Genomic DNA, 26,702 nt, shown 5'->3' on the forward strand with positions numbered 1-26,702 from the left:
AAAGCTCTTTTTTTTTTTGCCTAAACAAAACTAGATAAGGAGAGAGAAAATAAATTACAAAATCTTTGTAATTACTTTAACAACTTTACAATTAGGAAAGAGAAAAAAAATCTTTATAGAGACAGGCACATAGGGACAGTACTGTACCAAGTATTATTGGTATAATTAGGAGAGCACTCTATTGCATCTAAAACCAACTCATATACGATGTTCCTGTAACAGCATTCTCCATGTCAGTCCTCAGACATAAGGATCCCATTGAAAACCAGATTTATGTTGGAAATGAAGCTCGAAATGTAGCATAAAACGCGAACAGAAGTAAACCTAAAGTCTCCAGAAAACTTTCCCAAGAAGCTGCAAACACTTTTTGATTCCCAGTTTCAAGTCAAAGCATTATTATGGTTTCCTTATCGAAACGGTAAGAAAGGTTTTCAAATAGTCTAAAGCTCAGAATTTAATTATCGATGGTGTCAATGCATACATATCCCAGAAAAGTGATTTTGAGAGCGGTCCCAGCTGTAATTCCAGAAGAACCTCGAGCATTCCAGCCACTTGGAGGCGGAGGGGCACCATGGGTCTAATTTTGAAGCAAATAATGAGAAAGCTGAAAAGTATGACTCCATATATTTGGAATCATCTTGTGGTAATCAAGGTTACAGTTCCTTATATGGTGTGGAGAACATGAAGCACACACAAAAAAATAGAGTATTAAAAACTATGGGGTACAAAGAACTGCAGCTATCCCAAAAAAACCAGGACGTGCCAGCAAAGCCCCTTTAGTTTTGTGTCTCTGGGAAGTTCAAACCTTGCCCTAAAAACGAGGCTGGTTCCGCAGGCAGCTTCCCAAAGTGCCTGATTAAAGCAGCACAACCCCGGGAGGCATGAATGAATTTCAGACAAACCCAGCAGAAGGCAAAGCACCCTTCAAACACCGCCAGCACTCCAAAAGGGAAATGGGGAAAAGGTAGGAGAAAGAGAAAAATCTATTTAAAGAGGTTGTAGTTGTCTCTTTTTTCTTCCCCCCCCCCCCCCTGTCTAAAGTTAGTCTGGCTTAGAGGATGCACTAACTTTCCCAATCAGTTTTACATTACAGCACAAGTCCAGAAATAGCTCCCAGCCGCCTTGGCCTCTAGCACGGTTGCCATGACAATGGAACCACAGGGCTATAAATAGCTCATCAGCACCAAATCTTGTGAGACACATCTGGAATGGGGCCAGCCCAGCCCCGGCCTGACAAATAAAAATAGGCACAGGCAGTTTCAAAGGCTGGAAAGGTACAATGTGGCTCGGGCTGTGCAGAGCAGGGCAGGGAAACGGGTTTGATTGCTTGTTAGCACGAGATTTATTTGATAGGAGATTGGGAGAGGTATAAAAGTCACTTTATTGCATACTAAACAGCCAGCCTTTCTCTAAGGTCTATTTTTCTTTCTTTTCCCCACCCGTCTGCAGCACAACCACCCTGCTTTTGAAACTGTAACAATGCAGCCTTTTGCCCAGGAGACCATTAAAATAAGGGAAAACAGAAGGGAAGAAAAGAGATCCTCAAATCTTCCCCCCACAAGTATTTCTGTACGTTTTTGGCTCTAGTGCATGGAGTGCTGCTGTGGGTCTGACAGGGATCCTGGCCGGGATCCTGCCCGGGCTGGACTCTTTGCTCCAGCTAAAATCAGTCTCGGGCTGCTCCGTGCCTCCAGCAGCCTGGAGAGGGACAGGGCTCCCAAATCCTTGTGCAGGGCTGCTCTCAGCATCATCCCTTTGGACCCTGAGCATGGGACAGAACCACAGCACATCCCATCCCGCTTCCCAAAGCTCTGTGCTGCCCCACTGCCTCTGGAGCAAGCGTTTTCTCCCACTTAGTGGGTGAGAAAATGTCATATTTTTAGCACAGGCTCTTGATCAACCCATTCAATTACATCCAAATTATCTGTGTGGGAACAGAATGTTATGTCAAAAATGTTATTCAGTGTATTTGTCAATATTACTCAACAGAAGCCATTTGTATAATGAGGAGATTCAATATTTTCTCCAGCATAGGAAAGCAGCAGCTCAGGAACCAGACTGAAGTTGTGAGACTTGGTTATTTCACAGCCACTGGAAGTAGTAAGTCAGCGTGATACAACACAGAGAACACCACTCCCAAAATATAAAATCCTAGTTGCTCTATCAAAAACCAATAGAGACTACAGATGGTGATCAAGAAACTGCAACTATAATAAGCATTAAGCCACAGTAAAATCTCCTCTGTCTGCCAAAAAGGCACCGTGCACACGCTCCACACAAGCTGCACCATCAGCCCACAGGATTCCTTTAGGTCCCTACATGGATATTTTCATTGCTAAAAATTGTAGAGTTACTTCCACCCAGGCTCTGAGCTGTGTGTAAACTCCCCTGCGCTCCCCCTGCCTTTCCCCACATCCAGTTTGCTCCCTGCATCTCAACAAGGCCCACCAGGAACAGCAGCTTGCACAGAAGGATTTTGGACAAGGCACTTTAAAACATGCGATGCAGGATTTGTTGGCTTTTATAAAGATACTCCAAGTTAGTCTAAGAGCCTATCACCAGCTGCAAGTTTTGATTTAAATCATATAATTTTTTTCTTCCTTAAGAAAGGAATTCATACATGACTACAAGCTAGCCCTTTCTGGCCCACATCGGAGACAAACTTTGTCATTTTGTCTGGGGGAAAGATGAGGGGGACAGGGCTGTGGAGTAGCAAACTACATGGGATGACCATTTCCCTGTTTTAAACCTTTTTTAATTGTATGCTAAAGTCACAGACCTTATATACTGCAGAAGAAACCAAAAACTGCACCCCTCCTGTGCTCTGTGGGGACTGAACTTGGAGAGAAACTTGAAATTTAATAATTTTTCACAATCTAATAGAATTTAAATCTGTCAAGTTCAATAAGGATCTTCTTAGGTTTAAGAATATTTGCTGTTAACTTAGACTAAGGAGTCTATTTAAGTAAAGTTTCAGAATGAAGAATTTTAAATGAAATTTGAATATGAATTTGTTTGAAATTCCCCATATTTGATTTCAAATAAGGATATGAAAGCTTCCTTCAATCCCAGATACCGTTTTTAAAATGGCAATAGCCTATGTATATTATAGGTGTAAGTCCTCTACTGTAGGCTGCTCTGAGCAATTAAAACAGGTGAAGCTAATGGGATATCCTTTCATTGTGTTTCAACCAAGTATTTTTATGAATCTTGTCCTCAGGATCTGTAGCTCCCTCCAGTGCCATCAAATCGGTAGAATTGATTTCAGCTGAAGAATTATTGACATCACTAATAAATAAAAAAATATGTTAACAATTAAAAATATTAATAAATGTGAATTCAGAGGATAAAAGAATAAACAAGCTTAATACTCCATACTAGTTTCCCTAAACTGAAGAAACAGAGCTATCTGCAAAACCAGATAAAATGAAGGTTCAGACAGTCCCACATTTTTTCAGCTTGTGTGTGGCTTGTAAACCTAAACCCAAACAGGGAGAACACAGAACCAGGCACTTCCCCAGTCACTACTGGAAAAATGAGCAACATCATTTGGAACAGGAATTTTAGGGACAAGGCTCAGTGGAGCTGACAGGACCTCACGTGACAGAAGAGGAATTCTGAACCGAGCCCGAGTTTCCGCAGGAATTAAGGAAGCAGTGATAGCTCAGGGAAGGAACCAGGCCCCAGATGAGCCCAAACAATGGGAAGACAAAGCTCTGCTGGGTTCTGAGCAGGGTGCTGAGGGAGGACTTCAAAATTCACTTGTACAAAGATCTTCACAAAAACAGTTTGTGTATATTTAGATGCAAGATATAAATCCAGTGCTGAATCTTGTCTGCTTAGGCACCATCCCAGCTGAGATTTTGGTTTAGTACTTTAGGAAGTTGGGTTCTCTGGCAAAAAAAGGCAGTGATTGTGACTCTGATGCTGCTAACAGGACACTGAAATATTCATTTCTGTCCTGTGATGGGGACAGGGGTTGGAAGGGCCTGGGACAGGACCGAGGACCTGCCAGTACCTGCTGGGCTGACAGTCCCACACCTCACAGCAGAGCACACCTCTCATTTGGAACTGACTTATCATAATACAGTTATTATTTGTTTTCTTTTTCTTGAAAACATTTGCATGATCATGAAATTTAATAGCAGGCAGATTTTAAAAATATCATTTTAAACCAGGCGAATGACACAGAGCTGCAACAGCATTTTATACTGTGAATTTTGAGCAGTGCAGGGACACTCATCTTTGGCTACAGTGAAAAGCAAATATCTGGTTCTGTGCTCTGCCATACAACAAAATGAAGAAGTCAAGTTTAAGTGCTTGTCTGTCCCTGGCACACATTACACTCAGGCAGATAAAAGGAGCAAGAAATCAAGCTTGAAGCCAAAATCAAAGGTAAATAATAAAGGTGACCACACCACTTCTGTGGAAAAGCCATTCACAGGAGTCACCATGGCTCTGGAATAGTGCAGTCCTCTTTCATTCCCCATGAAAAACCTTTCAGCCATCCAGTTTCATGGTTCTGCTTTTTGCAGAGTGCTTTGCTACTCTCAAAAGGAAAATCTAATGCAGACCCTCCATCTTTGCTTACTCATGTGTCTGTGACAGTATCAACACACAGCCACTGACTATGCAGTGTTTCCACAAACTGCATTTGGGTATTTAGTGCTTTTAAGCCTGCAATTAAAATGGACACCACGTAGAATAATGTGGCTTTACAAAGACTCACAAACAGCCCTAATTTAACAAGGGACATGACAAGCCATTTTAGAATCTTTTTAAATACAACATTTTGGCCTTCCCCCCTCTTCCCCACTGACCTAACTTGACTCGACTCACTCTGAAGCAGAATTTAAATCATTACAAAAATATGAACTTTAAATCTCACCTCTGAAAAGACACAGCTGGCTATAAAAGACCTTAAAATAGTACTAAAAGCTCTAGTCATTCAAATAACTGTAAAACACAGTAGGACAGACTTTGTATTTACAAAACATATTCTAACATTTGCAAAATGTGTTTTTTCATGCAGACTTTTCTAAGCTGTGCGCTTTTAGTGCTGGAGTCACAGAGAATTTAGAATGAAGCGTGCACAGGAAAAGTAAAATCCCTGACAAGGCACAACCTCCTCCTGTTTCCTCTCTCAGCCAGAGTCTCAGGGAGGTTTTCCATGGCAGTCCCTGGCTCACAGAGGGGAGTGAGGGGTGCAAAACACGGAATCCAGACAGGACTGGAGTGAGGGGTGTGGGTGGGGGATGGGGAATTTTGGACAACTCTTAAATCCCTTATTCTCTTACTGACTTGTTTTGCAATGTTAAAATGAGGATCTTGTTCAGCTGCTTCGGGTGGGATGAGTTCTTTTGAACGAGCTTCATTGATTCTATTTATTACCTACATAAAAGTGTTGTAATAACGTAAACAATTCCTAAATGTATTATTCACAGAACATAACTATTTCAGCATTACAACCCCAAAAGCCCCTCGGCAGCAGAAGGCACAGTTCTATCTTGAGTTGGAACCTTAGAAGAATGAACTCTGAATTAAGATTCAGGAGGTACCAGAGGTGACACAGACACACCACCCTTCAGCATCCTCACTGGCAGCCTTTACAGAGGCCAAGCACTGGCACAGCCTGGGCAGGGAATCTTCCCCCCCAGCCCCATCCCTCTCTCACACAGCTCTCTGTGCTCCCAGGCTGTGCCAGAGCCCTGACCACAAACCACCCTTCAGCTGAGGCTGGAGAGAACCTCTGAGCTGAGCTACCCTGGACAAAACTGCTCACTTTAAATTCCTGCCACGTTCTCTGGAAACCTTAACTCCAGTCCCACCTTTCCTCTGGGGATGGGGGCAAGAATAACAAAAGAAAGAAAGATTCTACCCACTGTGGTCATGAAGCAAGTACCAAATGTGCAGTGAGCTCTACCTGTGGCAGGGAGCATGGAAAAAACACCAGGAGGTGGGGAAGAACTTCAGTGGGCATTAATTCTGAAATTCCACTGATACTGGTTTATGGGTTTTTCTGGTTTATTACACTGAAAAGAAAGTACCACAGAACTATGAGTAACAACTCCTTTTTGCACCACCAGTGGGTGGACTCCCCATCTCCTGCACTCACTCACAGCCAGGCAGCAGGGAATCCAAGGGAAGGAAAAGCCAACCTGAAGAGCCCAGGATATGCACTGAAGTTCCAAAAAATGTCCAAAATCCACTGGATGACTAAAAGCCATGATTCCAGTAGAAGACAAGCACATCTTCACCATCTCTTTGTCTGCAGAGGGCAGTGTCTCATGTTTGCATCTCGACTGGATGAAAATCTAAACCTAAATTACTCATTAACAGACTACAAATTTCCTCTTCTACATGAAAGAAACATTTAAAGAGTCTCAGGAGAAGAACTGAACTAAAAAAGACACTAAAAGCCATGGGTATAATTGCTGCTGTGGGAAAGACAAGAAGGGGTCTAAAATGGTATTTCTCTTCCCCAGATATTCCCACATCAACATTTGTTAAGTCCCAGCTGGGGCTTCTGGCTGCCCAATATCCAAGCCTGTTATTTTGCAAAAAGACATAAACCCAGCAAGTCTCTTAGAATGTCTAAAGAAGCACTAAATGATGCACAGCACCCTTCAGATTGCAGTCTAGGTTCAAATATATTTCTAAAACTCAGTGGCCATCAGTCACAGCCCATAGATCTGGAAGTAAATGTGCAATTCAAACCTGTGCTGGGAAGTGGAGGCATGAGGCAGCTCCAGGGGAACAGTCCTGGGCTGGCTCACCTATTGCTCTGATACCTGCAACTGGCAACTCAGCAATTCCAGAGTGCTGGAGACAATTCCAGGATTTCCATTTGTTCTGCACGACTATAATTAGAGCTTCCGGATCGTGGCTTACACTGACAACAGCAGCAAAGGCTTCAAGGTGGAAGAGACCCAGATCAGATGGGTCAGGAGAAAGCCTGCAGAGAACACTCTCAGGTGCTGTGAAAGGGAGGTGTGTTCCTACATTACCTACCCCGTATCAGGTGCTTATTTATACATACACAGTCTATAAACACCATAACCATATGTGAAACACAGCTTTTATCACACAACAGCACTTTAACTCCATTTCCTGTCCTCAGCAGCAAATTATTAATTCACCACAAAAAAGGGGTGTCTGAGCACAGCAACTGCTACATTACACAGAAGTTAGTAATATGTGACTACTAAATATAGCCACTCCTGCTTTTCTTCTACATTTTGCTGCCTAAGAGATTTTTGCAGCATCTTGCACACACTGGCTTGCCCTGCATGGATGGGGATGCTCAGAACTAGTGGCAGGTGCAGAGCTTTCCAAAGCACTTTTCCCTCACGCCATCCCACCCACGTTCAGCTCCAGCTTGTGAAACTGCACTTTTCTGCTTTGGAGGAACGCACACGCACAGGAAGCCCAGGGAACACACTGCCAACAAGCAGAGGAGAAAATTAAAAAAGATCCGAGATGCTAATAAACTGTGCCAGAATTACACACTGCATCTAAATACAGGCTTGGAGGGAACACCACTGGAGTACTTCTGCAGATAAGCATATCCTTCATTTTAATTAAGGAAGAAAAGTTCCCTCCTTTGAATGAGCTCACTTCCATTGGAGAGACCTGTTTTACTAACACATCTTATGATTTTTGGTTTCTTTGCTTAAAGATTGTTCTTGAGTAGGGAAGAAAAAACCCTTAAGGCCTATATAATTTACATTTTGGGTCACTGAGTTTCTTGGTTGTGGCTCCAAGAATCAAGACTTTAAAAAACCCCACAAGCCCCACACTGCTGTGCAGCAGCACTTCCTCCTGTTACCTACATTGACTTTTATCAGTACAAAGTGCATATATTCAGTGGAGTTACAGTCAGAAGGTATCCCAAGGGGAAAAAAATCTGTGACTAACATCACAGTCAAAAAAATGCAGCTTTTTAAAAGCTGTCTGGACACAACCCTGAGGAAGGTGCTTGAGGGGACCCTGCTTGAGCAGAGAGGTGGGACCAGGTCGCCTCAGTGGTTCCTTCCGACCAGACCCCTTCTGTCTGATCCAGTGACTACTGGCTTCTAAGAAAGCATGCAGGGAAACTGCCATACATTTACATAGACAGACCTAACTCTGCAGAGAAAAATCTGTTTCACCTTTCTGCATTATGATGCCTTGTGGTGTGGACGTCAGGAAAAAATGTGAAACAGTTCAGAACTTAAAAAAACCCTGTTGCTTAAACGTGAATATTAAAACCTGATTCACCCTGTAAACCATGTATGTATAAAAGCAGCATGTGCTTGTACAGATTCTGGTAATTACAGAGGTTTGTTTCAAAAAAACACCGTGTTTCACACAATACAAACACGGTAATTGTCACATTATCTCACAATCTACATTGTGATTTCAATTATGCACAACAAAGGCACTGCTCATGAGAACTGAACTGAGAAAGTAAATCACACCCCTCATAATAATAGTAACAAACCTGTGTTCATTAGTGTTTGTTTGTTTTTAAAAGGTATTTGTTGAACTACTACAAACATCTCTTGCAGACTGGTGAAAAAGAAAAATGCACTGGGTGCGGCATCAACCTTCCATTTGTAAGACTTGTCTTGAGGGAAATCAGTTTCATATTCTTCAGTGCCACGTGACTTTATCAGAAAACCACAGTGCACAATTTTGGCATAATTAGCAGGACCTTCTGAAATACAGCCCAGAAGAAAGCTCTGAGGGAAACAAACACATTTCACATCATTAGGGAAAGTTAGAGCTGAAATGGAGGTACCAGCCTCTGCACACAACAGCAGAAATCCCACCTATTTTTAGTTCACAAGTCCAATAAGAAAACAGCTGGGAGTCTAATGAAATTATCTTGGTGACAAATTTAATGGACTGAACACTAAAGTTACTATTTTTAAGTAAACTTCCTAATTATCCTTCAAAACAAGAAGCAATTAAGCAGCAGTGGAGCTCCAGCTTCCCAAGCGTCTGCAAGGCTCGGCTCCAATCAGATTGAAACTGGGAAGTGGCTCAACACCTTTCTGATCCTAAAAGTTGGTTGAGGGCCAGGCTTGGGGTTTGGTTGGGGTTTTTTTTAGTCTAATGAAAGCAGCTCTGCTTTGACCTGTCCAGTCCTGCCTTGTGCTGTTTTCCCTGCCTGAGCTCGATTCACAGCGTGCCCGAGGAGGGAAATGGAGCAGGGATGGTCTGGAGGGAGCTGGGGATGATACCACTCACCCCTGAATGATAACACACTGCTGCTTCACAGAGCAGCTCAGCTCTGGGGAGAGAGCTGGATGGGAAAGTGCTCCGGCAGCAATGGAGAAGGGCCAAGGATCCCACCTAGCAAAGAGCTGCGAGAGAGCACAGAGGAATTCTGGTATGTTCACATTTACTGAAACAGCCACATTAATCATAATAAAGCAAGTTATAATCTGACATGTTCTTCTCCAAAAAGGTTTTAAAAACTGGCCATTTTAATTAGTGTTTCCCTTGGTAACTGTTCCACTGTGCCACTAATGAGTGTTGTAACCTCACATAAGGCTATTCCACACTTCATACACACCACACACCTTATTTTTGAAACAAATTTTGAACAACAGAGGTAGAGAATTAGAGTTAGCATTGAAAATACACAGATAATATACTAATATCTGCATTTTAATGAGACATGGTAAGATCCCAGAGTCTGGAATGCCCATTTGGGGAATATATCATGGTAAAACAGGACATCTCTAAACCTGTCCTCTCACCTCTTCCCCCAAACCACTCCATTGTGAGATTCAGGATCAAGAATCTTGATGACAAGACCTTGATCAAGACTCTTGATGATATCACAGTACTTCTTGGCATTAGAACCATGAAAGATTCATCATCCTTCATTCATATGACTTCACTTAAACCTCACACTATCCAAAATCACCCAAGGGTTTTTGCAGATGTGAGCTTTAATAATCCTCTTGAAGAAGAGCTGTATCAAAGCGTCAGTTTACAAACTGTTTCACCCAAGTCCTGTCTGGGATAACAAACTGTGTATATCCTAAAGCAGTGTCCCACCCTGGGACAGAGGGGAATAAGGAGTTCTCCACAATAAACAAGGAGAAGCCATTCCAAGCCAGGAAGAAAAGGAGTCTGCACACCTTAACTGAGAACTCTGTTCTTCTTCATGGCACACACAGGGATGTTAGGGAGAGCTAATGAAAACACCAAAAGAAAACAATCAGGAGGCTCACTCTTGAGCCTCAGTTTGATGAAAGAATATCCAGAGGACAGCCACACTTTATGAAGCTGTGTAAGAAAATTGTCTTGCCAGACCCAAAACTTTACAGTCCCTTCACACACCTCCTGATCTTGTAACATTATAAATGTGTAATTAAAGTCCCTCTTAGATACTTCAACAGCACAAGTGGTGGGCAGTGGGGTCCTCAGAAAATGTGCAAGTTTACCAACACTGGCAATAAACAAACAAGGCAGTTTAACAGTTGTGGGGGTTTTGTATATATATTGCTATTTCCATTCGTTTATAAAAATCACTTAGGGTTCAGAAGGATCTTTCTTTTCACAAACACAAATCTCCAGCCAAGATCCCACAGCAGACCTGGCCACCTGACCTGGGCTGGACGTGGCTCCTTCCCTCCCCCAGCTGCAGGAGGCTTCCTAAAAATAGTGCTTTGCCAGCTTTTCCTGGGGCTGCAGTTCACATGAGCCCTCGGGGGAAGGGGAACCTTGCAGAGCACCCAAGGCACTCACTGAAAATTTACTGGGCAGCCAACACCTATCAAGTGTAAATTGTCATCCAAACCCCTCACTTCCACAATGAACACATTACAATTTAGCTTTATTGGTGCATATCCTTCTCAGAGACCTAATTAGTGTACCACAATACAAATATAGTTAACAGAGATTTATATTTAACTATAACAACTTACTTTAACACGTTTCAGGTACAAAATCAATGTATAATATACTACAGAGTAATCAGTTCAAAATCACAAAACCTATCAATGACATCCTGCCACAAAATTACTCTTAATCACATGTAAAATTAGCTTATTTAGAACTTAGTGACATACTAAAAATACTGTATTTAAACTCAGCTTCAGTTTGAGAACTTCTTCACCTACTATGAGCTTAATCTACTTTTTAATTTCCAGCCTGCCCCTCCTGAAGTCAGGATTTTATGATCATGTTCTCTGCATGCAAGCACATGGTCTCAATAAACTTTTGAGCCTGCTGGTAAATTTATACCAAATGTCCTCCAGACATCTTTGTCAGGGGGTCTCTAATAAACAGCAACTTCAGCGATACCTGTGATTGCAGGCAAGCACCCAGACAAAAGAAATTTAAACTGAAGTCCCCAGTGAAGGAAAGGCTTTGGCATATCACCCAACAGTGGAGGAAAATGAAGGGGAGAATGTGCAATCAGCAGCATCCAGTGCTGCCTCTCCCCAGGACTGGCAGTGATGGATCTGCAGAGTTTCAGCCCAGGGAATAATTGGGAATTGAACTTTCACTGCTTTCACACTGTACCAGCAAATGTACTGCCCTCATTCCATCCTTGGATCAGGAATTCTCTGTTGCCTTCCATCTTTTGGAACATGGTTGCTTTTACTTTCTTTTTTAAAGCAATTTTAATGAGGTTTTACATTAGCATTTTAGGTCTTATGTTTGATACAAGTATTCTCCTATTTGTCATCCTGTGATCCTGAGATGTTCCCTTTCTGCAGCAATGCAGCTGAGCCACGAGAGCTCTCATAAACCCCTTTGTGCTCCAAAAGCTGCGCCTGCTCATGGGGAGCACCACAAACAGCAGCTCCCAAGGTCAGGCAAAAAGCTCCAGCACCCACTCACCCAGGTGAATGATCTACAAAATCCTAAAAATCCTGGTCCCACCTGCTTCAGGAGCGTGGCTATCAGGATGCACATCGTTCCTGCAGCCCTGTCCTGCTGCAGCTGCATTTTCTGTGCCTTCCACAGCAGCAGCAGCCAGAGCTGGGGGTGCCCTGCCAGCCCAGCCCTGCATCCACAGCAGCTCCCCAAGCTCAGAACCCACCCAGCAGCGATGCTCCAGCCTCACACGGGCCAGGCAAAAGTGATGCAACCAATGCCACGCTCTCCCTCGTTTCCTCAAGGGTTTATTTATAGCTTGCCCTGTGTTTTGTGCCTGCAGATCTTCCTCCTGGCAGGAGGGATTCCCAGGAAAGGCTGCTCAGCCCCTGTGGAAGGCTTTCATTCCGCTTGTTTCTGTCTCACACTGAATTGTTTGTTTGAATCACAGCTCAAAACTAACCTCGTTTGGGGCTTTCTGTGTTTGCACAAAGGGACCTTGCAAGAGCCTGGGAGGGGGAGTGAAAATTCATTCTCAGAACTACTGTGAGTTGTAAGAGTTGCTTGGATTGATTCTCACCATTTGACAGCCACAGCAATCCAACACTGCTGTTTCATTAAGTCAATACCCACAAATCAAGATGGTATTTGCTCTGCTTTATGGGAATTTTGTGGTAAAACTGAGCATATTTTTTGTATTAATGGTTAAAACTTTAAAAAAAATACAGAAGTCTAGTACACCCAGGGTGCATGACAAACTTACAAAATTTACAGTCACAATTCCTCTTCTCATTTAACTTCTCACCCTAATTCATTCTGACCAATTCATTTTTGACATTCATTCATTCCCAGTTCAGACTGACCACTACCTGTCTTCACAAAAACCAGAGGACTGAAGGATTACTGTGTACACAACAATCTACTATTTCACTCATTCCACTTCTCTCAAAACATTTGAGCAGTGCAATTACAGAAGTTTCACCTGCAGTAAGCTGTTACTTTTAGGGTGAATTTGCTGCACTTTCCTTACCAGAAAAAAGGCATATTCTCTGCCTGGTGAAAATATGATTAAAAATACAAAAAACCCCAAGGAATATAATTGCAAGATCCATGTACAGCAAAGCCAAACCCAAGGATCTGGAGCTTTCAGCATATTCACAGCATCTCCTCCAAAAGCCTCAGTGGACAAAATATGTTTTTTCATATATTTCTACCACATTCACTCACACTATGACTTAATGACTTTTGAGGATGGAAAAAAACTACATTGGGAAGGAATGAGGAACCTGTTGCCATTAAAATGCAGAAATTAGTGAGAGTTTAATTAACCAAAGGTTTTGGCTTATATTCCATCTCTTGCTGCATTGCATTGCAACCCTTTCCCATCACCCACAAAAAAAAATATTCCACTGCATTTGCATTTGTAGGTTTGCAGAGAACAGAACCACAAAAAACAAAGCAGAAGCCTGAACAGGTATCAGAAATATGTTGACTTAGAAGTCCAGACACTACTGAGCCAAACAGACTTGAAAGCAATTACAAAAATATGCATCTGAAATTTGTTTTAAAAAAAAGTTCAAGATCACTTTCTCTTTTGGAAATAGAAATCCCTGGGATTAGGCATATTTTGTCATATTTATCTGTATGTTTAAAATCCCTTGGTGATGCAAATATAATATTCATACCAAACAACAGAGTTTGCCATTTTTACCACTAGTAACAAGGAATCCGTTCTTCTCTTTACTGAATTATTTTTAACTCTGTTAATTAACATTATGGGTATAGGCCACCCATCAAGACATTTGGCTGAAGAACATGGTCTGCAGAATTCTGGACTGTAGCCAAATACTTTTAGTACAGAATTATCTTCTGAAGATGCATCACTTAGGTTTATGCAGCACTACTTACTTCTACATTTACATTCTTTGGTAATAACAACTTTGGTTTCAAAGCCGACTAATAAAGTAAAATATTAATGGAGATACATCCTGAGCAAACTACACCCTGGACTCCTCTCCAGCATTCTCCTCCAGAGAACTAAAATGTCAGTAAGTTTGGTCTCTAACCCTGCCTTCATTACACTCTCCTGAAGCTTTTCCAACATTCAAAATTAAACTCCTCAGTTAGAGTAGCACAGCAATCCACTGACCAAATCATGTGGGTGTCTGCTTCTGATCTCAGAGAAAATTACTATTTTAAAGATAAATTTTATTTAAATAAAATGCTAACATTCATGCCAAACTTTGGAAAATACTCTTGATTCAGTGCAAGCCTAACTTGAACAAATGTTGTGCATGTGAATTTTGTGTGAAACAAAGAAATAGCTGTTGTGAGAGCAAATCCATTCACACGTGAAAGCAAATATAAAACATCCATTTCCACTGAATCAGGCATCCATAAACACCAGAGTTTATCCTTAACCCTTGCAGGCATTAGCAAGTGATGCATTTAAACTAAAAGGCAAAGTCTGAGTATTTGGACACACAACTCTGTCAGGAAATTGGGGAAGAAGTTCCAACCCAGCTTTTTTGTGCTCTACAATCAGGTCTGCCCTGCCTCCAGCTGAAGGCAAATCCTCAGTATTTCCAACCAGGCAGGGAAAGGAAGCTGCATCTGCAGCCAAAGGCCAGAAAGGAACTGGCACATTCACAGATGTGTGGAACAGAGGAGAAAGAAAAGCAGCAGATGAATGGAGGCAATGAATCCAGGGGGCTGGAAGTAAAAGTGGAGGCAGAAATCAGATTTAACTGTTTGAGTTAAACCCCTTGACAATAACTCAGGATGATGCAATGGGCATCACACAGACCTCAAAAGGCTGTGATATGACCTCTTCAATCATTCTCATTTTGGACTTGTAAAGGTCTTTCTGCCATTATGGCCCATCATAAGATATGCTGTATCTTCCTTACTGCAGCACCTAATTCCTAACATTCAAGCAACCTATTCCAGGACACCTGTTGGTTTATCTGGCTTCATACTGAGATGTAATTTATTCTGAAGACAGAGGAGTTTATCTGGGGTTGAGCGTAGCTTGAAATGATGAATTTATGATTAGCTGTGACAAGAGTGGGAACATGTGCTGAATTCATAATCCATTTATTGGCTAAATTTAGGTAATCTGGTTTTCAGAGCACTTGCCAGCAGGCACATCCCTGCTATTGACAGTCAGCAAGAGAGGGCACACACGTTGGGTATATTTCAGCTATTGTGTATTTGGACTCGTGTTGTTGGTAGTGACTTCACTGAAGTCATGCAAAGGCAGGAGTTGCTGTGCTCCCTATCACACACTTAATACCCCACTGGACTGCAGAAAATGCATAGCCTGGGCTGTATTTCTTTAATTGAAATTTAACCTTGTTTAAAACACGATCTTCTATTCCCTCAAGCTGAAGATAAGCAGGGAAAAGACCCTAATTCAGTTATCTCTAAGCACTCTGGAATAGAGTAACGTGGATTTTGTAATCAATAGCAAAAATTAGGAGTTAGATGATGATCTGGGTCTACTCTTTGGCTTGCCAAGGAATTCACACAGCAGTAGGCTGTGTCAGTTTTATTGAAAGGGGACATGAATATTATTCCTCCTCATGGGAATGTTTAACAATGTCATTGTCACTGTCCGTAAGAAGCTCGTCTATGCCAGGAATAGGGGCCAGGGAAATTCCTGTCCTGTTCAATGTGAGCACTCAGAGGAGCTGGAGACAAGAGAAACCACTCTGTCAAAATCACAGTGAATGGAAAGAAAGTAAAAGGAAAAAAATTAACAAATAATATGGATAAGAAATCAGAGTAACAGTAGTACCCCTGATAAATCAGGCACTGTTTAAAAAGGTGAGACTTTGAGCAAACACACTTTACTACATGTTCCATGAAAGGAACTTCGTCACGAACAGAAATCAACATGGAAGAAAATCATTAAGTGCACAGATTGGGGCTCTTAACTGCTCTCTGCAAGTCTGCAAATCCAGAAATAAAACACACCATAAATCTTAATAAAAATATAAAGAATTCCCAACATCAGAAATTAAAAAGCCTGTGCGTCCACACGTGCTGATCCTTCAGCAGCCCTGCACAGCAGTCGGCTAATAGCTGCACTCCCTGCCTTTCTTTGATAAGTATTTTAAAAACAAACATCTTAAAAAATACTCCTCATAAAACCCTTCTGGAGGAGCCTGGCACAGTTTCAAGGTATCAGAGAGGCATTGCTGGTGCTGGAGCTCCAGAAACGTGAGTGTGCAGCTCCAGAGGCTGCTCCTGGCCCGAAATGGCAGCGCAGGAGAGGAGCGGGAGGCAGGAGGGAGGCAGGAAATCGCGTGAGAAGGCTCCTGGTGCTGCTCCCAGCCCTTCCTGCCATGGCAGCTCCGGCAGGGGCTGCACTCTCTGCCTGCTCTGGGCTTCCTCTGCCACCCCAGGCACAGCCAGGAAGCGCCGGCGAGGGGATTCGCAGGGAGAGCGCGGCGTGAAATGAAGCACAAAATGAAATGAGTGGCCAAAGCTGGCTAAAGCAAAAACTCAGGGAGCTGTGGGCACAGGCTGATATCAGCTACTCTAGAAAAGCACCAGGAGGCCCGTGCAGTACCCAGGCTTTGCTCCTAAGCTGCTGAGTAGTTGACCCAAAGGCTCCTGACACCAATGCAGGAGCTCCTCTCCTGCGCTGCCATTTCTGCAGGCTCTGGGTAAGACCAGGACAGCGTGGGCACCCTTCATGTCCTCGTGTCACAAACTGAACATTCCAGGGGACAGATCCTGCTGGCTCTGCCTGCTCCGTTGGGTACTTCTCTGAGGCTTTAAAAGCAGAGCTGCTCAAATGAAACCTGAGGTAGAAGCATTGGCAACAAGAGCGCTTCAAAAAGATCCTGTTTGTTTGTATCTGACAGAAGGCAGATTTAACAAACAGGCTTTGGCACATCACAGTGGAAATGGCTCCTAGATTTTTAATAATAATAATATATTCTAAATAAAATGTGACCCTGTGCCTCCAGGGAAGACACATGAAGGATGGTAAATAATTTAACACCATTTGGGATTTTCTGTATTCTAGACACTTCTGTGTTCTTCTGTTTATTATTAGCCAAGAGGAGGATCACACGGCAGCTTCATACAAACACTCTGGGTACATCCCTGCAAGAGCAATGAAGTTTGGTCTCCTCACACATAAAGCTCCCTCCTCACTGCTGAAATACAAACTGGTGACAATGTCACAGCCCGTGTTGTTCTAAATGCAGAATAGAAACTGATTTCTTAGTGAGGCCAGTTAAGAAAAGGGAAACAAGCTTTCTTTCCTTTCTCTGCCTCTCAAGACTGTAAAATATGCCTGGGCAGGAAGTACAGTAAAGCTCCTGAGGAGCAGAGGCAGCTACTCTTTCAGAATGAGCAGGGCTCCTCCAAAGTGACATTTTCATTTAGCCAGTGAGCTGGAGGGTTCAGGATACCAGAAGGGCTCTCCAGCAGATGAGGTTACTGGCCAGCCCTCCCAGCCCCACACCTCCAAAGATCACAACTGCAGGGAAATGGGAAGCCAGGATGGTACCTGTGGCTTTTGGTAAAGCTGTTTTTTAATCCCCCAACACAACCAGAGACTCGGTGGAGCAACAATCAGAGTGTGCAATAATGTCACTGCTCGTGGGAAGACAGTGGAAGTTGTAGAGATGCAAAGGAAGCACTGTACATTTAAAGCTACTGCTCTAGAACAGGTGAAAAATACCATTTTTGGACTCTAAACTCCCACACTGGAATTAGGGAGATAAAACATTGAGAATTACATTTGTTCCCGCTTTCTTGGCAATGAACATGCAGTAAAAAGTGACTTTTCCCTCACGCTCTGTGCATCCAGGAGAGCTCCTGACCCATCTGCGAATTCCATCTTTCCTGAGCACAAACTCTGCAGAAGTTTAGCTGCCATCTCTCCAGCACCCTTGTTTTCCAGATTCTCCATCCCTGACTCCTGGAACCCCTCCCTCTCCTGGGCTACAGCTAAGCTGCCTACATGTAGAACCAGCTTTTATCCATGAAAGCAGAACTGCTAAAAGACAGGCAAAAGTGATTTTTAAATGTTTGGTAGAATCTTCTTGCAAAGCTTCCTACATAAAACTGTGTCCCAACACTGACAAAACCTTTTTAAAAAACCTCAGAATGTTAAATAATCCCATACTAAGACAAATTTCACACTAAACACAATTCAGCCTTCAAAAAATGACAGTTGAAAAGAATTAATTTTTTTTTACAAACAAGTCTAAAAAGTTAATTTTTGTGAACAAGAAACAGTGTTTAAATTTTTAAGGCAAATCACTGAGCAAAGAATCCATTAATATTTATCATTTTATTCAATTTTCATGAGCAAGAAAGGATTTTTGGAAGCCAGACTGATCTTGAAAGAGAAAAGCCACTTTTCTATCTCCTGTTTTCAGTGTAACTTTTTTGTTTTATATGAGGACTTCAAAAGGGGAAAAGTGTTCAGAACCCAAAACTCCTCTCTGAAAGAATGGACAACCCCAACAGAATTTGCTCAATATTCTCTTTTAACTTCTATTAGCACTAACAACAGTAATTTGCACACTCATATTAAAACAGTCCTCCTTTAAGAAATCTTAGATACATTTTGTATTTTGCCTTCCCATATTTTTGTTCGTATATGCTCCCCAGGTTAATTTAAATGTATCAATCAAGTCAGATTTTATAGGAAATTATTTTTGTTAGGTCCCTTGAAAATGTAATGTGATTAAAAAAAGCTCAGCATTTCAAAGTGCCATTAACCTCAAAGATAACATTTTGCCATTAAAAACTCCTACTCTGCATATTCTTTTATTAAAAAGACCACCACTGCATGGTCAAAAATGCCAAAAAGGACAAGAACTGTCAAAATTAACAATTAGAAATCTCCTTCTGCAAGACTATAGTATCATATATGTTACTATCATATTGAATAAATATTAGAATTATTAAATATTTTTAGAAGGAGACAGCAATTTTTGTTCTATTTTTTTTAGGGAAAAAAATCTAATTTGTCACCAATATTCAAAGTTTATTTCTGGCACAACAGCCCATGCTGTAGAATGAAGTGTTCCACTAGATGGAGCAGGATGGTAAAGCCATCATGAGGGCCACCTCCCCTGCTGATCCAGGGAAAAGTCAATGTCCAGAGATGATAAGAATTTCAGTTTTCTTCTGTGCATTCAGGGCAGAAAAGGGGCAACACAAAACCCTCTTAGTGCTCAACAATTTCCTGCTTCTCAGCACAGAAGCTATTAACAAACAGCAACCAGAAACAAGCCAGCTCTCCCTCACTTCTATCAGCTTTACACTAAAGTTACTGGGTGCTTGTCTGAAAATGAAAATCTTTGTACTTTTTTATTTTGTAGCAAGTGAACTTGCAAAAAGCTCCATGCCAAATGATCAAACATTAGTCACCTAATGCAAAAGACATCGTTACACATCAAACAAATTCACTTGGGAAACAATGGCAAAACTTCAAAGAGGCTCCTACAAACCTGGAGCTGTGCAAGGCACAGTAAAATTATCTCTCTTGTCTCTTTTCAAACAGAGCTAATTGTTGATTTACCTTTAAGTCTTCCTAAACAAACAAACAGAAGAACCTTACAGATTTTATTTCATCAGATGTTCTTTAAGGGTGAAGTATTAGACAAACTGCAGTTGCCATCACCGTGTGAAACAAGAAACCTTCATTTTCTTGACCATTAAACCTTATTTCAGCTTCTCCAAAAGAAGCAGAGAGAATATAAACAAACAAAGAAGAGTTTTAACCATTAATATTTCAATTTTAAGTCCTGCAAATCTTGAGTATGCACAACAAAAGTACCAGGAACAGTCACAATTAACTCGAGCACCTTGCCATAAAAAATCCTGAGCCACAGTATATTGCTGGATGTGATAAATAACTGCAAACATGCAGCAGACTCTCAAGACAACACTAATTATCCCAGCAGTATAAATACCAGAAGAGAATGACTCTTTCTCAGGTATGTGCATGAAGGCACACAAGCAGAACTCTGGTGACTGATCACAGGCTGCTCCCCAGGACTGTCACTCCCATCTCTTTGTTTCCAGGTAAATAAACTGCACTAGAAACCAAAGTGACAAACAGGTTTATTTCCCACCAACATCCTCTCCAGCTTACTGCAACCTGTGCAGCACCTGAAGCTGACTTCTGGAGAGGATGGGCCAAGTGGAAGAGGCAGGAAATTTGGCTTTGCAGACAATAAAACTGATTCCTCACTAAGGGGCCTTATTAAAACCTTTTGAAAGCACCTGGAGATGTAGACATTGATGTAGATATTTCAATGTAGATATCGTCTAACTGAACACCAGTTTGTCCCACCACTGAACAGCTGATTATCCAGAATTCATTATGCACCTCCCACTCCTTTTCCAGGGTTCAGGGCCAGCAGCAGGACACCAAACCCTCCCCAGCCCCAGCAATACTCACTACTGGGCACAGTCAATCAGCTGGTACTCGTTGGATCTCTCGTAGCAGGCTTTCACACCTTCATCCTGCCACAGGGTTTTTGTGTGTTCATAAAACTCCTGAAATGGGAAAACAGGGTTATGGGAATGGGTTAGAGATGAAGAGAGTCAGCAAACAGTAATGTATCATTTTGTTTTGCAATGAGCAGGAAATGGAGCAGATTTAACAAAAATCTTTAACCATGCTTTAGAACCTCGCTACAAGTTCAGTTGGCTTTCTAAGTTTGACTTCAACACTTTGTAACACCCAAAGAATTGCTTCTCAATCACTGATTGAATCCAACCATCTACTGCAAGAAGGGTTAATGTCTCATTAATATCAATTTCACTGGCAATTTAATAATCAATGCTATTTGGTAACACTTGTTCTTTAACTCATGGTGTCACTGTATTTTACGTTTATGTGGCTGTCATGATTTTTTTTCTTCAATGAAGCACTACTTCTCTATAATTCTTACATGAATGATAATGGTAATTAAGTTTTACATGACTTTGCAAGCAAGTGAGGATATTCAGGGACTGTACAGACATCTGTATCTTACTTAACTCTGCACCACTTTCGTAAATTTATTCTTTTACAGTGTAAAAAGACATTGAACTACAGAAGAAAGACAGTGATACAAGGCTACATCATGTTTTGTCTCAGCCTTAAAAACTGTAAGCCAAGATATGAAAGCAGACAGTCAAAAATGCAATGCTTCAGCTTTGTTGAACCTGTAATACAAGCTAAGAACACAAGCAAAAGCCCTTTTCATTCTGCAGATGAAAGATGCACTTTGGCTCCAGCAGTGCGTGTGCAACACGGGATTGAACTCATGGCCATCAGTCCAAGAGCTCTGAACAGACTCAGAAAGAACAGCAGCAGCCTAAAATACACACAGACACCACTGTGGGCATTCCTCTCATCAACAACCAGGGCTGTTCCTTGGCTATCTCGCAGAGCTTTGAAGTGTTTTGGGTCAAATACTTTCATTCTGGTTTTAAGTGGCAAATAAATAATTTTTTTAATCCAGACCAGTGAAAGACCTTTAAAATAGTTGTTGTATTTATTCTGTGTCTCCCTACCATTTTTCTTTACAGAAGAATTATTTTAAAGAAGAAAAATGTGTTATTTTTGCTGCCTCAAGGTTCCTCCATCTCTTGGGATATCAGTCTCTCACATTCCTTTACTATCAATGTAGTACAAAGAAAGGAGACACATTCCAAATTTTCCCTTTGAAAATAGTTTTTTTAAAAAAAATCACATTCCTACCAGAATCTTAACTAGCACCTGAACTGCAGCAGAACAGTAAATCCTTTAAATTGCATCTGAAAGATGCATAAAGGTATCTTACAGTAAATTTAGTACTGCTGATTTTCAGAGCCCTCTTCTTGGCAGGTATAAGATGCATGTGTGTTTGTGTGATCACACAATTACAAACACCAATGGTGGAAAGCAGCACATCAGATGTAAATTTGATTGTCCTTTTATTGCTATTAAGGATTCCCTAGCTGCACACACACAAAAATGAGAGCAAACACAAAATACATATCTAAATTCTGCTCTGATTTCTTTTTAAGAGATTATGACATTTATATATGGTATTACTGTCAGCTTCTTCCCTGCTTTTATCAACTGTTCATGAACAAAAGACCAGTTAAATTTCTTTCAGAATTAGGTAAGATTTTACCTAATTTTTCGTATTTGCAGATTGCACCACTGACCATTTGCTTTTGCTATTAAAGGAAATAGAAAATGAATCAAAATCTTCATTCCAGTCCTCAGTTTTCTGTCTCCCACTGCTGGAATTATGTTCATTGGAGACTTTAATTTTGAAGATTTATAATTTCTTGGCAGTTGGAGGACTGCCAGTCACCTTCAACTGTATCAGAGCACGGTGAGGAAAATATCTTTCTAAAGGAAAATGGAGAAGGAAGAGAAAGTGAAGGAGAGAGGGGGAATTATCTGCAATCTCACTGTATCTGAACCAAACCCATTTTGGGCAATGTTTCTATATTTGTTTTAAAAAAGTAACAGTTGTTCAATACAGAACATCATATGGTTCACTCAATTTATGACTACAAAGCTGGAATATTGAAAAATGGAATCAGCAATTGTACAAGATTTTTTTGATGAAACAGCAGTTGATTCAGTGGACAAATAACTAGGCAATGATAAGTTCACAGAAAAAGCAGTAAAACATTCTTCATCACCAAAAAAATATAGTGAAAAAAGTAATTGCTTTAATAAGAAAAGTCACAGCACAGTAAAACTTCCAGAAAAACTCTTCCTCATTACTGTTTCTCACTACAACTATGACACTTTGGTGGAAAGCTGATGTAAAGCAATTATTTCAAAGACCTTTCAAACTCCATAATGTCTTACATTTGGAATAGTTTCTGCAATCAGATCTTAAAATGGGTTGAAGAATGAAACCAGTTCCTGGCCCCAGCATGAACACATTGATAATAGGGTTTAGTTTACCAGAACAGTTACATATTGTTTACCAGAGTCCTCCCTGTGTTCTAAGGGCAGTTGTCATTTCTAAGAAAATACATGAATTACAATAATGGGATAAAGATCAGTGTTTGTGCCTTGTTAGGCCAAATTAGCAATAAAATATTGAAACCTGCCTTCATGCCTGTCCTGCTGATCTGAACTATAACCAGCAATAATCAAGCAATCTTCTCAGTATGGTTATTAATTGTCCATCTGGGATGGAAAAAGAATTTAATTCTACATTCTTTGAACTTCTTATTGGTGTTTCAAAATCAGGATCTACAACAAGCAAGGAGCAATAGATCATTACACTAAGACACAGTGGGGGTTTTGCTGTTACTTTTGGTCTTTTTTTCTTGTTTGTTTGTATTAATTGAGTTTGAAAAAGTGAACTACGGGACTCAAGATGGTCAAATATGAAGGTCTTTCATTAATACACAACTTTTTGTCTTTAGGCCACATCAAACACTTCTTCACACACGCTGGGACCAATGCAGAGCCAGCTGCCACAGCTGTGAAGCAGGAAGGTTTCACCCAAGCAGAGTCAGACCCAGCCTCGCAGAGCTCATCCCCTGCTGTTTCAGAAGCCTCCTTACCGTAGTGACTGATTTTGGAATTAAGACATAGTAGCTGGTTGCAAAAACCCCAGATTCTCCCTCCTCCCCAGTACACCTACACTAACCACAGCTCTGAAATAATATTTAAGAAAAGGAATAACACAAGAAATCCTCAGCATCCCATTTGAGTCATGGAATGTAGCCTGGGGCTGCTCTCGGGGAAGGCAAGTAAAACCACAGGATTTGTTATGTATTTAGGTAAAACAGGGGCTTCAGAGGCCACTAGAAAAATCAAGTTAGCAAAAGGGTTGGGTTGGTTTTTTTTTTTCTAAGTTAAATAGGTATAATTTGTATGAGAGCTCTAAAAATAATGAGTAAGGAAACAAATTAACCAAAAGTAGCAGGAAAATTTCCTGAAAAGAAATAGCCAGAAAACAAGTCCTTACATGTCTGGTTCTTGCTTCCACGACACTGATTGATTTGCTGGCACATTCTAATATGACAGAATCTACAGCAGCACCAACAAAGGTTTTCCTGCACTAGAAAATGGAACTCCTAACAAAACAGCTAAAATGAACAAATACTAAATAACAATTTGGTTTGAGATGACATTCCACAACAAATAAGATTTGAATGTTAGGATCCAAATGATCCAGAGTATTTGCAGTGTATGATCATCTTATCCCTTCCCTGCCCTGTGCATACTTAAAATTGAAAAAAAAAATCCAAATTATGTCATTTTCCATTAAAAAAAATAAAATGCTGCAGTGTCACAATACACACCCAAGATCCTGTTTAAAGTACAGCTGAAGCTGTGTAAAGCAACAAAAGTCAACAGAAGTGGTGACAGGATGGCACCACCAGGGAAGGTGAGGAGTGAATTCCTCCTGAGCTTTCTGTCAGGATTGGAGCATTTATTCACCACCAGAACAGACCTTACACTTCCCAAAACGTTCACAGAACCCTAAAGAGGGAGAAATCCTTGAGGAGAACACTCAAGGAAAGGAATGTCAATGTAACAGAGATCTGAAGAGAACAAACAGGGCCTGACTGAATCTGCTCAGGCTGGGCAGGGGCATAGCTGGAATTCCGGGCACAATCCCCAGGAACAGGCTCCACTTCTGGGAAACCATAAAAAAACCCTGGGAAAATCCTCTGGCTGGGGAAACCTGCTCTGGTCTTGCTCAGATAACCGAAGGATCAAGGACCAGGACGTGGTGCTGCTGAGGAAACCTCATGTCCATGATACCATAACACCACAATGGTTAAAAAGCCACATTGATGTGAAATGTGTTTCATTATTAATGTTTTATTTATGAGGTGACACTTTCCCCACCTACTGAAAGCTTCCCAATACAATGAGTCAACAGGCAACATTTGTAAATCACTTGCATTCACTTACAGGAATCTCTGCAGACCTCTAGAGGAAAAAAAACCCATCAGTGGAAATGTGGAAGGGACGCTTGGAAAATTGTTCTTTGTTCCAGAAAGATCTTGCTGACAAAGTTCTGGATTAGAAAAGGGGCAATGCAGAGTCCAATCAAGTTTAAAACCTACTCATATTGGAAAATTTCAGCAAGCTGAATAAATGGCAACAGGTAAATAGTGCTTTTGCTCAAAGTTAAACTACAGAAAGTGTTAAAGAACTTGAGGGCTGAGCACTTTGGTTGTTAAAAAAAATAATCCCCAAGAGACAAACTCTAGGCCTGGGAAAAAATACAGGAACCAAGATCTGCTTTTGAGAAGCATTCTAAAAGGATAAAATACTAGTAGAAAATGAAATAATATAACTGGACATACTGTCTACAAGGCTTTGTTCCCTCTAGATATATAAATACTCAAGAGACTTAAAAAAAATGTTTATGAAGCAATGTTTTATAGGCATTAGGATGTTGGCAGGGAAGAACAGTGGCACAGTCCATGCCACTGTGACACCAAATGCACAGGAAACTTAGCATGGACATGCAACATTACCTTTTCTTTGTAAAATATAATATAGGGTGGATCCTTCAACAGAACAGTTTATTTACTAATTCCAGCAAAAGTCAATGCCATTGAAAAAAAACTTAGCTCCTAAAAGGTGTGTACAATCATTATACAATGTTGTGGTTAAAACTGGGATTCAATTCCTGGGCAAAGTTCACTGTCCCATGGAGCTGCACATTTCATAATAAGAGTTTTAAATAGGTCACCAACTTACAAATCTAATGATTAAAGGTCAAACCAACCAGCTTCTAACTGTAAAACTGTCTCCTGGAGGACTTTGCTTCCCAATGTGTGGAGCTTTTAAAAGCAGCACTGAGCACTGGTTGCAGAGCCCTGCTGTGCTGGGGGAGCAGAGCTTTGCTCCCCTCCTGCTGCATTCCACAGGGCAGGCACTGCAGCAAGGCAAGGCCATGGCATGGCAGGGCAGCACAGAGCATTCCCAGAAAACTGCACCAGCTGAGTCTCTCCTGCCAGGATAGGTAAGTACCCACCAAACTGATTTATTTCTCACTGCCAGGATAGGTAAGTACCCACCAAACTGATTTATTTCTCACAGCCGTCACTCCTGACTGTACGGGTGCTCAGGGAACAGAACTCATGGCATCCTTTCATTCTCCCCAGGTTTGGGCAGGGATACCAGAATGTGTTAAATTTGTGAAATCAGGCAGTTTAATAAGCCACTTACTTGAATAGGGAAACATCTGCATTCCTACTGGTGTGAACAAGTGTTAATTATTGCTTGCTATTTTAGGGCAAATACGCTGATGATATCACAAAGGAAACGCATACCTACAAATAGTTGAAGATATTCTCCAGTTACTGGCATGTGTCCAGAGCTGAACACAAAACTCTTTGGGAGAGGCTCAGTGCACTCAGCACTTCCCACAACTGAGTCAGAAATATTTTCAGCAAGGATTTAGTCTCATTATCAATAGTTTTTCATGCTTGGAAAAGAAGAATTATGCTGAAATATTCTGTGTTTCTGCTGAGTAACTTCCAGGAGTACAAATTAAACTGGATGTTGCTGCAAGGACTGGCCAATGGGAAGGGAATTCTATTTAAGAAACTTCTGACGAGTTTGAACTCACATTATTCCCCTTTGTTAAGAGTTTCAAAACACCACAGCATTTGAGAAATGTGCCAACACACAAATCCATACCCATAAGTACAACGTGCCTTTCGTTAGAAATCCTCACTAACATAATATCAAACCATTTCTCTCTTATTTCGACTTTCACAAGAAGTTTAATTGCCACAGAAACTTTATCTGTTGATACCAGAACACAGTTCCTCATGTTAATTAGGGAGGAAAATTCACTTTGGGTGAGAGCAGCAAGCCTACTCCTTATATTGTCAAGATTCCTCTGCAATTTAAACCA

At 41.2% G+C, this 26,702-nt stretch overlaps 1 protein-coding gene across 1 annotated transcript in view; it reads right to left on the minus strand.

Annotated features, from left to right (window-relative positions):
* Window positions 1-26,702, minus strand: part of GNAS (GNAS complex locus) — an 80,036-nt gene that overhangs the window by 15,444 nt on the left and 37,890 nt on the right. The window contains exon 4 of the mRNA XM_014308077.2: window positions 20,264-20,361. Coding sequence (XP_014163552.1) covers window positions 20,264-20,361 — 98 coding nt within the window. The remainder of the gene's footprint in view (window positions 1-20,263; window positions 20,362-26,702) is intronic.

This window comes from Geospiza fortis, unplaced genomic scaffold (genome assembly GCF_000277835.1).
Source record: "Geospiza fortis unplaced genomic scaffold, GeoFor_1.0 scaffold361, whole genome shotgun sequence".
In the NCBI taxonomy this organism is placed as follows: domain Eukaryota; kingdom Metazoa; phylum Chordata; class Aves; order Passeriformes; family Thraupidae; genus Geospiza; species Geospiza fortis.